General features: G+C 30.5%; 1 protein-coding gene across 2 annotated transcripts; it reads right to left on the bottom strand.

Moving 5' to 3' along the window:
- Window positions 1–2615: 2615 nt before the first annotated feature.
- LOC132938353 (eukaryotic translation initiation factor 4B) lies at window positions 2616–17627 on the bottom strand. Of its 2 annotated transcripts, XM_061005135.1 has the most exons (12): window positions 17366–17627; window positions 12982–13092; window positions 12120–12301; window positions 7957–8067; window positions 7537–7699; window positions 6607–7092; window positions 6117–6396; window positions 4609–4848; window positions 4206–4537; window positions 4076–4136; window positions 3984–4017; window positions 2616–3127 (listed from the first exon to the last, which is right to left on the bottom strand). In XM_061005135.1, exons 1-12 carry the CDS (start codon window positions 17370–17372, stop codon window positions 3080–3082), a joined length of 2055 nt encoding a protein of 684 aa, XP_060861118.1. In that variant the 5' UTR covers window positions 17373–17627; the 3' UTR covers window positions 2616–3079. The 2 variants fall into 2 exon arrangements, with proteins under 2 accessions (XP_060861118.1, XP_060861119.1); XM_061005136.1 differs by lacking the exons at window positions 12120–12301; window positions 12982–13092; window positions 17366–17627 and adding an exon at window positions 9070–9265.
- Between the last annotated feature and the right edge of the window lie 331 nt (window positions 17628–17958).

Raw genomic sequence — 17958 nt, 5'->3', positions numbered from 1 at the left:
ATAAGAAAAATCACATTATATTTTTCAAATCAATATATTCATCACGGACTAAGATTTAAACGCGCCTGCGATGGGCATTTATTAATGATACGATATTATTATCAATCATTTGCGTGATTTTGTTCTTTTGTACTGCTAATTATAATGCCCTGTCACTATTATTGTTATCTCCCCGCCATCCATAATAATAAATACATTAGAAAAAACGGCCAAAATAATAATAATAATAACAAATACCTATAGTATATAAATGGTAATAACTAATTTTTTGAACGCGTATTAAATTTTGTTAAGATTATAATGCAAGCATATGAGGGGTGGCAATCCAAAAAACGTACCATGCCAAAATCTTATGGAAAAAGACATCGATAAGTCAATATTGACGTCGTCGATCAAAACGTAACATTTCCTGGTCAAATACGCTATTCCATATGACTAGTTAATCCAAAATGAACAATTTCCATACATAAAAATGATAGGTATCTATAAAATCAAAACGTTATGTTTCCAGTTATATGCTATAAAACGTACTCATGCTGCCCATATTAAAAAAAAAAATAGGTACCAATTTTATTATAAACGCGTACTATTTTTTTATGTCAAATAGACACGTTTTTGAAATATCTAGGGGGCTGTATCGTTGGATTCAAAATGGTATGTATAAATGGTTTGTTTTTATCGGAAATGTATAAGCAGGTTACAGAAAATTGCTTCTTCAGAAAAATCAGCATTTTGGCAAAAGTAGCGGATTTCCACCACTCCTCATATTATATAAGCGACTACAAAAGAAATAATAATTGAGCACTATAAAATCATTTTTAAGATAGATATAATTAAAATTTTTTAAGATTTCAGTGATTCCCACAATTCTGGAGTTTAATGTGACAAAATAGGTTAATACATAGTAATAGTCCGGTCCGTTCTTTGATCCTTAAATTATTAAATTATTAACACGATACATTTATTAGTATAGATAGAGTAAGATGACAAACCTGAACGACTTGGCTACAAAAGCTTTCGGCCGGCTGTCAGGACTATAAAAACCAGTACCAATAAATCAATAGAGTGAAAAGGAAATAGGTTATCAGAAATGAGTTGGAAAATTTTAAATCTACAAATTAATACATGTTTCAGAAGATTCATTCAACATAATATTGTATTGAATATGTTTTATTCAGAAAACTCGTAAGAGTTATTTTGTAGATAGTTTGCCAAGACGACAATAACAATTGTGGGAGAAAACGATAATATATTCAACACTTTAATCACACATTGTTTACAAATAAACAGGACTAGCACTAAAAAATGTCATACATTAATATATGTATATATATATATATATATAAAATACATAAAGTACCAAATACCATTCTGCTATATCAGACTATAATTAACAATAAATTACACAATTTTCTAATTATAAACAATTATATAATTCAAATACAATTATTATTATATTGTCGATAATATTGATTACATATGTTTAACTTCTTGACATTCAATGCAATACTTAGTTATTTCCAATTTCTAATATTCATAAAAAAAAATTTAAAAAGCAAGGGAATAGTTTTTAAAGACTATGTCAAATAAAATAAAACTATAAAGAAGTCTATTTCACGCGAGATTAAATAGTTATATTGCACGACCAAAAACTTGAACTGGAATCAGTTGATATAAAAAAAATCCCACAATATATGTATGTATAAAAAAAATTGATAGATAATATCACATGTATTTCCAAAAATAATCCATAGTAAACCAATGTTTACAATATTACAAATAAAGTACATACATTCAGAGAATCACTAAGGCAGTATAATATATTGTCCAATTATTACACATTTTACATTAAAATTTTCAAGGAATAGGTTAGGTATTTCTTTTGAAAAACTAACTAAATAACAATAATTATCGGTTATATACATAGGTTCAACAAAAAATTTTAAAAAAGGGATACTAAATGTAATAACCAATGAACAACACTTTTATATAAATAATGCACAATAATAATATTATAGTTATAACCTAAACATTAAAACTGCTCGAGCAGATTCTATAATCAAAGAATACAATAATATCGATATTGTAAATTTAAATTATCTACTAGAAAGTAAAAATATTAATTTAATATTTTACAATTTATTAATATTTACATAATACAAATGATTAAATTAAGTTTAAATCATATTTTGAAACCAAGTCAGTATCAAAAATTAACTCACAAACTTAAACATTTAAGTATTTTAAAATTAAAACAAAAAAAATATAATAAATACATCACAAGACTGCACACGTTTCAGAGACAAGATGTACAATTACATCTAATATTTTTTTTATAAATTATAATACTTACTTAATTTATGAATATAATATATAATATAGATATATTTATTAGTTAAAATTCAATAATTATGTAATAGTCTGTTGATACACGAATCACAAACAAAATTTAAAAATGTTCACAAATTAAGATGCTAAAAGAAAACTTGGCAGTGGCTTGTCCTTGGTCAAAGTCTTGTTAACATAAATAATGAGCGTCTGTTATATCATAATACCTAATATTTATATATATATAAATATAAAAAATTATAATTCACTTATTCAAGTAAGCAGTCTTATGAATTGTTTAGACGACAAATTGCAAAATAAATAAATTTAAATCACAAAAAAAACGTATTTTTACTGTGGCATATAATTGTGCAAGCCACAAAACTTTTTTTTAAAAAAATGATTCAATAGTTAAATTAAGATGAATGCCTTAATTTGTATTAATTTAAATTTGTATGGATGTAGTGTAACAACAGACGTCAAGTCACGTTCACTGTAACTTAAAATGTGTAACATAAGATAAAATTTCATTTACTAATAAACGTTTTTTTCAGACATTAATGTAATGAATATAACATAATAATGAGATTATAAAGAAAGATAGAAGTTGGCTGTCTTGAGTCTTACATATTATAAGAGCTCTATCTTTCTCTATGTGTGTGTATATATATATATATATCCTTAAATATAAGTAGTATAACAATTTAATGAAAAACAATTAAAAAATATTATAAAACATTAATTGTATTTTCTATTCATTGGAACCATCATCAAGAAGTGCAGCAAATTTATTACTAGTCTAAAACAAAATAAAGTATATTTATAATAATGAAAATTGCAGGTCATGGAATATTGTATAGTAAATAAGTAACTATAATCAGATGAGATCTTGTCAGAGAGAACATGCCAATTCTGCACATCCCTAAGCTACCTCCTAACCCTGCCATAATGAAACTTATTTCAATGACTAGTAAGCACAGATGAACCGATTTTTATCGGACCGTAGAATTTGTTTTTAATATATAATATATTGTACAAAAATAAAATTTAAAATTAATTTTGATTATCGATATATATTATGAATTATGATTATCAAAATCTAAATTTCAGAAAAAAAAGTTTGCGGTATCAATATTGAATCGAAATATTGATATCGTTGAAGAAGCCTAGTATAGTGTTAACCATTTAACCCTTTATCCATAAATAAGCCACATACTAATGGAGCAATAAAAAGTATTTTTTTTTAAATATATAATTTAAGATCAAAAGTACAAAAAATATGGGTCTTCTTAAAATTGTAACTAAATAGCTTAATAATTTATTATTAATAAAAATTTATATATTTAAGTTAGGAGTTTTACTAAGGGGGTATTTTAAAATTTAGTGATATCAAACTTGGAAGTAATAATAAATAATTGTGTTTAAAAACAATTGTTGTTGAGTGGTTAAAATAACACATTATTAACATTTTTTTAACATCCACTCAAATTAAGTTGAATTAGGAAACTTAGGAAATTATATTATAGAAGTACCAATTGATTGATATTGCTGTACCTTACACCTTACCATTCTACATAAAAAATATTAATTCATTCCTTTGCTCAAAAATTGTGTTATATGATTTTAATTTTAAGTACTAATAGAATAATACTTACAGATTTCTTTAGCTCCTTGGTTATAATAGGATCTCTATAAATTATATAAATAATTAGTTATAAATTTATTATATTTAAATTGTTTAACTTACTTCTTTTTAATTTCTATTTCTGGTAATTTTTTTATGACTTTAGGCTTCTTTTTTGATTTATCTAAAATGTTGTTAATATTTTATTTTAGTTTATTTGTTTTGTAGTAACATTTAAATAATAAATAATTACATTTATCAGAACTATTTTTTCCACATTCAATAAATCCAGAATCATTTGTATCTTCTTCGGTAACTGGTTGATCTTTCACTACATCAGGTTCACTAGATTGCCCATCAGGGTCAGTTCTAACATCAATTGGCGCTTCTACAACTATGGGTTCAATAATTTCTGACCCATCTGCTGCTCTATCGGGAATATTTTTATCTAAATCAGGGACAGTTTCTTCTCTAATAGGTTCAGATTCTTCTGTACCTATGACTACAGTTTCTTCACCTAAAGGAGTTTTTTTACGAAGATTAGGTGGAATGTAAACGTTTGGTCTCGGTTTTTCATCTTCCACTCTATAAATGAAAACCGTTTAAAGCATATTAATATTGTTATATATGAATGTTAATATAAATGTTTTAAGTACATTGACGGGGTTCCATTGCACACATTTTCTTCAGAAGACAAGGATTCTTTAATTAGAGAATGTTTTTCCCAAGCATTTTCTCGTGGAAGTGGAGCTTCTTCATATCTAGGGTTACGTTCAGGAGAAATTCTTCGCCGAGGTACACGATCATCATCACTTTGTCGACGTGGGCTCCTGCGCCTCCATGTTTCAACTGATTTAGGCTGAGGTGGTGGCTTGACTTCTGTTTCTTCTTGACACCTTATAAAATAAGACGATTATGATAGGTCTAGTTTAATAGGTTCACCCAAGATTAAATTAAAATCTAAATTATTCCACAGCTGATTTCCTAATAACTCCACTTAAATTATTTTTAATACATTATATCCGTCAGTTGAAACTTTAGAATTAAGAACATTTAAAACAAGTGAATTGTCCTTTTTTTAATTTATCGTGCAAATTGGAGGTCAACTAAATAGAATTAAATTTAGCTAGTACTATGATTGCTCTTTTAATTTTGGCTAAATGCTCAATCCAGGTAATAAAAACTATATTTCTGGTCTATCAAAAATCAGCCTTGTTCAACTTTCAGTTCCTAGAATTATTTTCCTTTAAAATGAAATACACTTTCATGAATTTAATTTACCTACACATTTTACAGATATTTGTTCCCATCATATTATAATTATTTCTGACAACAATTTTCCAGAAAATCATGTCACAAAATAATATAGGTATTCATTTGCCTAGTTATATATTATTATATAAAGTTAAGTTAGTTGTGAGTTTTTGTAACAGAATTTTGGATAGAACAAATTGAATAGTTCATAATAGTATAGGTAATACAGTATAAAATGTTGGTGTTAAAAACTTCAATACTTAATTCTTTAATGAATTTTTTTGAATTTATTGAGCAAATTGGAGGTCAACTAAATAGAACTAATTTAGCTGGTACTATGATTGCTCATTTAATTTTGGCTGAATGCTCATTCCAAATAATAAATAAAGTACTATTTTTGGTCTATCAAAAATCAGCCAATTTTTAGTTGAGATCTTTAAAAATGATTCAAGTCGACTTGCCTTCTTTAGCAATTTAAAAACATTAATTATTGTAACTCTAATGTTTTTATCCTCAATTCATACCATGCATTGGAGCATAATCGTTTAGTTTTTTAAATAAAATTCATATAAAATACATTAATAAATAAAATATCAAATATAATCTTACAAGAGCTGAAATAGTATTTAAAAAATAATATCAGGAACACTTATACCATTAATAATTGAATAAAAAACCTAGGCAGCAATCCCCTGCTGCAACAATTGCCTGGGATAGTCAAGACCCAACTTGGTCTACACCCTAGCAGCTTTTAATATGTTTAAAAATATATTATTAAACAAAACTTTTTTCCATTAACTATAAAAAATATTTTTTTAATTGTTGGTGTCTATGGAAACATACTATTATGTGGTGGATGTAAAAAATATATAAAATGAGTTCATTTATAATATAAGAGATAAAAACTTACTTATTATCAGAAGTCTCATTTAAACTGGTTTCCGAAGAAGCACCAGATAGTTCTGATTGAGGTTTAGATAATTCTGATTGAGATTTGGATTCATTTTTGGCTAAAAGTTTCTCTTCAATTTCTCTTTCTTTAGCTGCTGTGTCTACAGGTTTAGCTCCACCAAATATAGATGGTGCAGCTACATAGCTAGGCGCTTCAGTCTTAGGTGCATCAGGATCAACAGTCTTTGGTTTAAGTATGAGCTTTGGACGTTCTTGAGGCGCTGAAGTAATATCTCCAGCTAATAAATAAATATTAAATATTAGTTACAGCTTAACCTAACCATAAGATCGATGAATAATCACAATTTTTAATTTGATAGTATCTCATTTTATATTTTGAAATAAAAAAGTTTAAAACATTTAATTATGGTGAGGTAAAAATGAATTCAAACCTCATTTATGAAAATTTCATAAATGTGGAAATCATTTGAAAAATAATTAATAATTACCAATTTCGGGTAATTCATCATCACGTTTATTGAAACCAAATCCTCTTCTGGATTCACCAAATGGTTTTCGCCCACCCTCAACATCATCACGGCGCTCACCGAAAGGTCTTCTTCCGCTGTCAGAATCATCATAACGACGATCACCAAATGGTCTTCTACCACTATCAGAGTCATCTCCTCGACGATCACCAAATGGTCTTCTACCGCTCTCAGAGTCATCACCTCGACGATCACCAAATGGTCTTCTACCACCATCAGAATCATCTCCTCGACGATCACCAAAAGGTCTTCTTCCGCCCTCGGAGTCATCACTTCGCCTGTCACTAAAAGGTCTTCTTCCACTTTCAGAATCATCAAAACGACCACTAAAAGGTTTACGTGCCACATCATCATCAACATTACACCTGGCACTTCTCCAAGGACCATTATCTCGTTCACTATCATGGTCTTTATCAAAAGCACCACCATCTCGTCGCCTAGTAAATCCTATAAAATAATATAACTTATTATATTATTGTGGTAAGGAATAAATTAGGGCTCAGAAGTTATGTAGATCAAAATATATAAAATGTGCATGTACATATACAAATAAAAATCTTAAGTATGAGAAGAAAAAAATGTACTATTTAGTTATAATTTCATAAGAATAGTATGGAAATGGTGTCATGACCATAATTTGTATGATCTAAAATTTGTTTTTTAACCGCTAAACTTGGAAGATTGTTTAAGACACTGGTTAACTCTTGTTGATCGCAAAAATTATGGTCAATTACTAACAACACCGTTACCCAATAGTGCTTATAGTAGATTAAATATTTTTAATTAAAAATGAATCACCTATGATATAAGTGAAATGTGATAGTAATGTTAGGACAATAAAAATAGTTCATTGTTATTTAACTTACAAATTCTACTAATAGGTATAATTACCTCCTCTGTCGTCAGTTGTAGTTGAGGTTCGGTTAGTCGATCGCCAATCACCAGGTTCATCACCACCAGGAAAATCCATACCCATGCGACTGCCTCTTTGAAAAGCATTTCTAGAATCTTGCATTCCACTGGCAAGTTCAACTCGTACACGACGTCCACGAATCTAGATAAAGTAAATATTTTATTAAACCTACTTGAAATACAAATAGATAAATCTACTAATTAAAATAAAATGTAACATCCTGGATTGAAAAATTGACAATTCAAATCAATTTTCCACAAAGAATGTATAATTGCTATACTTCCGTTGACGACCGATATAATAATTTAATATTCTATATTGGTGCTTTTTTAGAAGATATTTTTGATTTAAATGATCAATATAAATATACATTAAAGATAACATATTTTTAAGCTTACCAAATTTTCCATTCCAAGTGCAGTAATAAGTTCTTTTCGCTCTTCAAACTCCACATATCCAAATCCTTTATTACGACCATTGTCATTGCGTGGTAATTTTATGTTGTTTATCTATTTAAAAACATAGAAGCCATTTTTTTATAGTTTAATGTAGTAAAAAACAAATTATTTATAGTTGTACACACACAAGTATTCATATACTATATACTATATAAAAACATATTCTAACTGTATTATTTGTTGTATCCATAAAGATAGCAAAATCATAATAATATTATGAGATAGAGTAACTTTATGATCTTTATAGTAACTCACCACTTAACAACAATGTTTATTTAAACTTAACAGCGTTTTGACATAAACACCAAATGTTTACTACATTTGGTGATTATACAGTGAATATATTATTACAGACATAATCTAAGATTATCTAGATAATCTGTATGTGTGTTCAATAAAGATTATAAACTAAGGAACATACTAGTGAAACTTATAACAGAAAGCATTTAGAGACAGATGACACTTTGGCACAGACTATGTAGAGGTCTAAGTATTTTAAGGAAAAAACAAATATCTGTTTAAACCAATGAACAATCTGGCAGACCCACAACCTCTATAACAAACGAAATCATGTTTGGAATAACTACCATCAAACATCTATTAGAGAAGTAAAAGAAGAATCTTAGATTTCTTGTCAAGAGATATGAACCAATTAAGGTCAGAAGTTAAAAGTAATTCTTTAATACTGTATCATAATAATTAATGCTCATTCATCCAATAATTCCAAAACTCTCTCACACCCCTAAGATTTATGACATCAAACAAAATCTTAGTGCCAATCAGAAGCGTTTTTAAGTGGAAGAAGATGACATCAGTATAATAATGCTACTCAGATTGCTTTGAAGGTGACTAAGTTTTATTTAAAACATCCAGGTTATTTTGTAATCGTTCTTGGTTAGTTACTTGAAAAAAATATTTAAGTAGTCTTTAAGCATAGACTAAAAGGATTTATAAAATAAATAAATAAGTAAAAAAATAAATACGAGGGTCGTTCCAAAAGTAAGTTGCATTCTACCATAATTTTTTCCAAGTCAATTTTTTGGCAACACTTACTGCATCATCTTCTCAAATTATTGATTGCTGAATGTTAGTTGTGAAGCAGGTCAGTTATCGGTTGACGATCATGGCTACTGTTATTTTCTTGTTCAAGATTGAAGTTAACGCAGTAATTAGATTTGAATGGTTAAACAAAGTATAAGCCAGTACAAATTAATGGACAAGAGTATGTGAAGCTTACAGTAGTAAAAAGTTTGGATAGTGGAAATTCACAACTTCCCCTGACAGAAAAAAAAGCTTTAGTTGTTGTATCTGCTGGAAAACTGATGTTGACAATTTTCTTTGATTATCAAGATGTTGTTGATCCAGAATATGCCTAGAAGTTAAACAACAATCAACTCAGGTGCCTACTGTGAAACCATTAAAAAATTAAGAATGACAATTAAAGATTGATGACCAGTGAAACCAAAAAAAGTAATTTAATATGCTTCTCCATGAAAATACAACTATTTTTAGAAAAAATAAATAAAGGAATTCTTTAGAAATTCAAAATAATGAGGGAACATCCTCCATATAATCTTGAATTGTCACCCTTTGATAAATTAAAATAGATATATTCATATTTTCCAATAACAATCAGACAAATAAGTGATAGGTGCCACACGAGACTTGTTAATAAACTGGAAGGAAGTTTTTCAAGATGGGCATTTCTTCTTGGTTTTGTAGAAAAGTATGTTATAATGTGTTAACTTTAATAACAATGCTTTTCTCAGAAATCGTAGTACTTTTTGACATAAGACCCTAATGCAAATTACCTTAAGAACAACGTTTGTTGTGTTCTAAAATCATTTCATTAAATAAGCATCAGAATTTTTGAATTATATACATAACATTGGTTCAACTAACACAAACATGTGAAAGGAACTCCACATGCTAATATTCGCCTTAGATTCATCATGATTAAGTTGAGCATACATTATAAAAGAGTAAGTAATTGATGTTACCCAATATCTTAATAATCGGGAAAAGTATAACTTGTATTTTAAGATTATTTAAATTATTTCAGCAAATTCCTACTTAAAAATTAAAAAAAAAAACTAGGGGAACACATTATGCTATCCGTAGGTTTTAGTGTATCTTGTGATTGAGGTCACAGGGTCAGTCTCTATTTCTAAAGATATTTATTTATGTTACTATAATTACTAAATTACGGCTTTATTATACATTACATTATAAATTATAATAATTATTAAACCATTATATTATCAAATATTTTTTTTATTGACAATACTATATATATTATCATTGTAAAATCACTCCTCTCAGAATCTAAAAATGATTTAAATGATTTGAGCTTATTTTCTAGATTTATTATAAACATTTGATGTATTTAAGGCCAATAATTAAAAATTGATAAGCATTTGAATGTTTAGTTAACCATAATATGCATTAGTAGCATTATCATGAGACAAGGGTATTAAGTTTGTTAACAAACTTTTAATCTAAATTTAAAAATTATCAAAATTAATTATTGGTAAGTTCAATTTTCAAACAGGACAGGACAAGATTAACGAAAAAGTACATCTATTAATATTTAACCACCTACATAAATTATTTATCATATCTAACTTAGTTGAATATTCAAAAAATTTAAAATAGACTCAAAATAAGTCATATAGAATCATAGAAAGTGTTATAAGTTTACTTTAGAAAGATTTTAAGTAGCATATTCTACATTCAAATATTAATACTTGTCTTTTACTTTGCGACCATTTTAAGTATTTATTAACAGTAAAATAGTGTCTAAAGAAAATTTGATCTAGCATAGTTTCTGCAAAATTCTTATTGACGGCAATAAGATTATCAACTCAATGCATTTTTTTTTTTAAATTAATACAGCTTTATTTAAAATCCATAAACCCATATATAAATCACATATAAATCAATATACCTTATAACAGTAGCTTATTAAAAATTAATAATTATTCTAGGAGCAGCTGTCTTTTACTTTGCGACCATTTTAAGCATTCATTAACAGTAAAATAGTGTCTAAAGAAAATTTGATTTAGCATAGTTTCTGCAAAATACTTATCGATAGCAATAAGATTATCAACTCTATGCATGTTTTTTTTAATGAAGGTTCAGCATAAAATATAAAACAGTAGATTATTTTATAAAAATATTGATTGTAGGAACTGTATTTTACTTAGCAGCCATTTATAGCATTCAATAGCAGTAAAAAGATGGTGTCTAAATTAAAATTTAATATAGCACAGTTTCTGCAAATATTTATTGATAGCAATAAGATCATCAACTCTGTGCAATTCATTATACTATGTGTCAGGAAAGAACATGACCATTATGTGCATGCAGACTGACAGCAGCGACCAGCAGCCTGAGGCACAATTACTATCCAATTTTGTGGCTTGACAGTGTAGGTTAAAATTTTAGAGTCGAGTGTTGCCCAACGTACCAAACATTAATGAGCCTTTGTCGTTGAGTGGGGAAATGCACGGCATCACACGTTTTGGTGGGAACAATGTAATTGTTTCTCGTGGCACAGAGTACAAGCAAAAAATAATCGAATCATGTAATAAAAACATTTCTTAACACGTTGAACAAAGTAACCTATATTTTGTACTGAGTTTTTTTTGGTGGCTATAACTGAACACATTTGAAATTTCTATCGGACATTCATAATCGTATTGACAATTCTGTAAATCTACTGATTTTACAATTGGAGACGGTCGCCCACAGGTAAAAACATGTCGGCCAGTGGCGTGCGCATGCCAAATTGACGTCAGCGTTCAACGTGTTAACTTTTTAGATTTAGGAACTAAACTTAACAATTTATGATTACTAAAGCTGTTAAACGGTACAAATGTTGTTCTTTTCAATTGAATAGGAGAACACTACACTCAGATGACATCAACCGCTTCCCAAAGAACCCTAACAAAGCCACTTTCCATAGCGTACAAGTTAACTGCCTGGTAGTCATCTCATTTTGAATTGAGAATCAGGATGAGATCATAGATTTACCAGATAATAATCGTTTTACCAGAAATATAAAATATTTATGTTATGGTAGGAATTTAATTATTATATACCTTGAGTCCTTTAAAATAATTTGTGATATCATCTTCATCTATTTCAAACTGCAAATTTGACATATGAACCAAGAATGGACCTTCTTGAGGCACAGTGCTTTCATCTATAATAGATTCACATGCTGCTCTTGGGGCCTTGGGAAGGTTTAATGGCTTAGGTTCAAATCCAAAGCCAGCAAATCCTAAAAAAATATTATTTCAAATATGATTTTATTTACACAAATGTTAAAATTAATCTAAACAAATTTGTTAACAAAAAAAGCATTTTTATCTCTTTCAATTAAATATTATTAATATTTCTTAGTAAAATTAAACAATGTTATTTATGAATAGTCACAATAACTGAAACACTCAAGGGAAATTATTCAAAAGTTTCACCAAGTATAATAAAATGCTATAAGTCATACATAAAAAGCCCTCAGATTTAGAGATAGACAGTCAACAAGAGATTAGTCTGAATTGAGTTACACTAGCATAAGCTAGAACCTTGCAAATTGAACTAAAAATGCGAATCACAGGAGGTTCCAACAGTAACTAAGATTATAGTCTCAACCAGAGGCATCTCAGACCCAAAAATCCTAGAACTGGACCAATTTCTGGTTCTCCTGCCCAACTTTTTTAAGAAGGCCCCCGGCTGGAGGGTAAGCGATTTTGCCTCAGACCTTCCCGGGGTTATAAAGTAACAAAGTACTCAGTGTGTGAACCCCTGAAGCAAGATTCTTGTTGACTGATGTTACTCTCATTAAGAAGCTTAAACAACCAAATAAATGAAGATAAGCTCTTAAACTTTCATCATAAGGCATGTTTTGAAACAATTATGTATTAACAAATCTTAAACTGTACAATGAAGAAAGAGCTGTACCATGTTTTCCATTATGTTCTTTTTCTGCTTCATCTGCCCAGCATGTTCCACTAGCAATTGAAATAACTTCTGTTTCTATTGATATCCACTTCTGCTTTTTATTCTTTTTGTCTGCAATAAAATTTCGATAAAAATAATTATAATTAATAGCTAAGTACATTTAACTAAATTATAATGTATGCAGTTTTATGATTTATACTAGGTATTAATAATTTCTTGATAATAATGATAGAGAATATTATTTATAACAATCATTACAATTTAATATTATAATGGCATAAAATAAAAAATCACAATTAATAGACAACCAAAATATAAATGTAACATTCCGGATTGATGGACTTATCAAAAAATATTAGTCCCTCACTAAAGAAAGTCATATTTTAATTTACTTCCATTTGACGGCCAAAATGACAATACAAGTGCAATTTGGTGCTTTTAGGAAGATGCTAATTAAGTACCTATTAATAACTTAAATCAAGTAGTTTTTAATTCCAAAATAAATCATAAACCCTGAGTACCTATATTGAAATAATTGAAGAAATGTAACATTCCGGATTGATGGATTAATCAAAATGGACTGATCCCTCACTAAAGAAAGTAAAATTTAATTTACTTCCATTTGACGGCCAAAATGACAATTGTAGAACAATTTGGTGCTTTTAGGAAGATGGTGTTATTAATAACTTATACTATAGATCAAGAAGTTTTAAATTTCTAAATAAATAAACTATTCAGCTTGTTCTAGTTAGAAAAATAATGAAATGGATGTAACATTCCGGATTGATGGATTAATCAAAATGGACTGATCCCTCACTAAAGAAAGTAAAATTTAATTTACTTCCATTTGACGGCCAAAATGACAATTGTAGAACAATTTGGTGCTTTTAGGAAGATGGTACTATTAATAACTTATTATAGATCAAGAAGTTTCAAATGTCTAAATAAATAAACCATCTATCTTGTTCTGGTTAGAAAAATAATGAAATGGATGTAACATTCCGGATTGATGGATTAATCAAAATGAACTGATCCCTCACTAAAGAAAGTAAAATTTAATTTTCTTCCATTTGACGGCCAAAATGACAATAAAAGTACAATATGGTGCTTTTAGGAAGATGTTTTTTTTTAAGAGGATGCTACATAGATATTTGAAGTTTTGGTCTTACAAGTGCGTAACATAGCAAATGTACGCTCAGCATGCATCTGCAGATCAGACATCTGCTTAACTCAGTTAGTTTAAAAATTAGAGTGAATCGACCTATTATGAAACTTGATGGTAAGAACATTATCTGCGTTTGTATGTGGGTTTTTTATAATAATTCAGTTTATAAGTAAGTTATGATTATTTTTAATTCACGTTATATGATATACGCAAAACTTACTAAAATATATTACTATCATAAAAAATCCACATACAAACACAGATAACATTCTTACAATGAAATTTTGTAATAGATTGATTCACTATAATTTTTAAACTTACGGAGTTATACATGATCGGCTGAGTATAAATTGGCTATATGACACACTTGTAAAACAGATAGAACAAATACGTAGCTCCCTCTTAATGTTTAATCCTTAAACAATAATATTATATAAAATCAACTAAAATATTAAAAGCATGAGAGTTGCAAGCCCTAGTTATAATACCTAAGTTATAAATACTACTATGGTTTTATTGTAAATGTAGGTTATACATAGGTAAATGCAAGAATGTAATGAATGGATCACGTTATAAAGTGAGGGTGGACAATGGTTTATCAGAATTCAAAGCTATGAATGCCATGAACAGTGCGATGCACTCTCATTACTACCTACTATTCAACATGGCACTAGGGAAAAATGATATGTAGTGTATAATAAAATAATTGAGAGGTCAATATTGGTGAAAACTATGATTTGCAGACGTTCTGAATATACTTGGAGAAGATTATTACTTACATACCACGACGCTTACAGACCAGAAAAAAATCGGACTAGTGATAAAACTAATTACCTACATTTATGAGAATACACAGCATTTTAAATATCTAGGTGCAACAATTTCCGGGAATAACGATTGAAGGGTTGAAATAGGTAATGACATTAATAAAGATTAAAGGGCATACTTTGCACTACTTAAATACTTTAAAATTGAAATCAAAACTCTTATCTAGAGGTATATAGGTGCACCCATTAGTACAGTATAATTATTTACGGATGCGAAGTATTGCCCACAACAGCACGAGATAAACAAAAACTAAGGACCTTTGAGAACAAAGTGCTAAGAAAAATATGCAGATCCATATATGATACTGTTGAACTGGTAGCAAAGAAAAAAGAACACAGAGATAAGATAAATGACAAAAGAGCAACTATTGAATAGCAACCAGAGGGGAGGATACCAAAGAATTGATAGATGGATGGCATACGAAAAGACAGACCGGAAGCTACAAACTAGGAGGGAAATGGTCCAGGATCGTGAAAAAGCCAGAGTGACAACTAAACCCCTTACAGTTATGAAGCCATGTCTAATGTCAATAATAAAATAGGTAGGTAATAGATTTTAAATAACAAATTGGTCACTAACGAATAGTAATTGTCAAATACTAGATAACAAAACAAATAACAAATGTACTAGGAATTCATTAACAATCATCCATAATATTATTAAATATTTACTATTCAATAATTTCATGACTGACTTTTTTATAAATGAGTTAGCAGATAAATAAGTATTATGGTTTACATGTTAAACACTTTACTAATGTAAGGATCATGTAACATGACTCTTAAGTACCTAAATATTTAAAAATTTTAATTAATTATCCGAAGCATAGATACTATAGAATTCAAGGAAATGGACATCTGATATAGGTAGGTATGTCAAGAAAACAAAGATTTTAGGATAATAAATGTCTAAGTAGGTCAAAATATATAAAAAATTAAGAAAAGGTGAAAAAACTCATGTCTAAGTTAGACATATTTATTCTTAGGCCTTAGGTTTACAGGACAAGCACTGAATCACAGAACTAGTTTTTGACTGATCAGTCAATCACCAATATTGATAGAGAAGAGTATATACTAGCATTACATTCACTGGAACGAGTGTCTGGCATCTGCCTTCACCAAAATAATATGATGTATTATCAAGTACTCGACACTCAGCTGACAGCTTGGGTTCACACAGTATATCAGAAAGAGTATAATGATGGAGGTAGCCACTCCGACCAGCAAATAATAGCTGTTTTTATCCGCTTGTCCATGCACTGACCAAAGATTGTACTTTGTGTTAAGGTTCGTCGAGTTTACTGTCTCAATCGAGTGCTGATCCTATGTAAACTAGGATTATGGATTATTCGATTTGTATAACATACAAACAAAATATCCTATACAAGACCAATTTATTAATTTAAAATAACGACAAAAAAATGGCCAAAGTTAAAATTAAATGACAGGACCGAACAGAGTACAACAAATGGTCGAAGCATTCCTATATGTGGGAAACAAACCAGTGAACACCTGTAATAAATCTTTAAAAAAAAACAGATAAATCGACTGGTCCTACACCGTTGTAACTAGGAAGTATCGTTCTGACTTCAGAGACAAAACAGAGTACCACACAATAGAGAATAATGACAAAAAAAAGGTATTGACAGACAACAAAAAAAAAAGACCGCCTAGACAGACGTACGAGAGAAGGGGCGGGGTAAGGGGATCGAGAGCTACTGGTAACGGTCGCTGGGCCCCCACCACGACGACATATTCCGTCACCGCATTGCGATAATATACCTACAATATCAATTTACTATTTACGTCGCGCGCGCGCGACATTGACCGGCGGCCACTGGTCACGACTGTAACAGGGGCGCCCTGGAGGGGGGGGGGGGCACTCCCTTGTTGACCGGCGCAGAAGAGACGCGAAACGCACCAGACGTGTCGGGCGGGCGCGAAATTCCCGGATCGCCGCTCGCGCGGAAGCCATTGACCCGTTATCATCGGACGTGATAAAAAAAAATATCGTACGATGCGTGTAAAACACGTGAACGGGACGATTTCAATCGTCAAGACACGGTCGACGACGAATAGTTGAAATAATATTTTAGCTATCACACACGAGGACGACGGAACCCCCCGTGGCCGAGCGGCGGCCGGTCTGGTGACGGTTCCCGGACAAAACGTGGTCACGGCCGCAGCACGAGGCTCAGACCTTAAACGCGCGACGACCGTGAAGCGCCGTCAATGCCGCCGCCGCCACCGCCTTTCGGAACGAAAAACCCGTCGTCGTGTGGTGGACGTGCGGGCGACTGACGGACATCTTGTGTAGTCAATCGCCGTCAACAGGCAAAGGACGAGATGATAAAAATGACCGGAGACACGGAGAAGAACAAGAGATACTCACTCGACATGATTGTTGGCTCCGGTTGTGCGGACGACGTGTAGTGTACGGAACGGTTGACGAATGGTAGACTCCCTGGTTGGACAGCGCCGTCTGCTTCCGCAAAACGATACGAACTCGTGAGGACGCGTTCTTACCGAGTTTTCCCGTTCGAACGGCTATGGCAATACACCGCCGACGCCGTGTGAGATGAAAATGAACGAGGCGGTTACGAAGTGCGGACGTCGGTGTGTATGTGACGCACAGGCTCGGTGAAACTATCGGGACGGATGTTAGTGGGGGTGGCCCGAAGGTGGGGGGTTCCTGTCCTGCCGACTGCCGTCGAGCGTTGAGCAATGAGAACCCACGGCACCAAATCATTGCTTGTTATGTAAAACGTGTTCGCGGTGACCAAAGAGGTTCGGTATTTCTCTACGAAACTCTTTGGTCGCCAAACGACGGTTCAAAAATGACGTTACCATTTCGGGTACCGCAGTGGTAATCCACATACCATTTTCAAAATTTTTTATTTTCATTTTTATTTCAAGACAATTTTTTTCCAGTGACATTCAATAATATAATATTTATATTACTTAATATTTACCATTTATAAATAT

Source organism: Metopolophium dirhodum, chromosome 2 (genome assembly GCF_019925205.1).
Source record: "Metopolophium dirhodum isolate CAU chromosome 2, ASM1992520v1, whole genome shotgun sequence".
In the NCBI taxonomy this organism is placed as follows: domain Eukaryota; kingdom Metazoa; phylum Arthropoda; class Insecta; order Hemiptera; family Aphididae; genus Metopolophium; species Metopolophium dirhodum.
The sequence above is the reverse complement of the archived record's forward strand: the minus strand, read 5'-3'. Positions and strand labels throughout refer to the sequence as shown.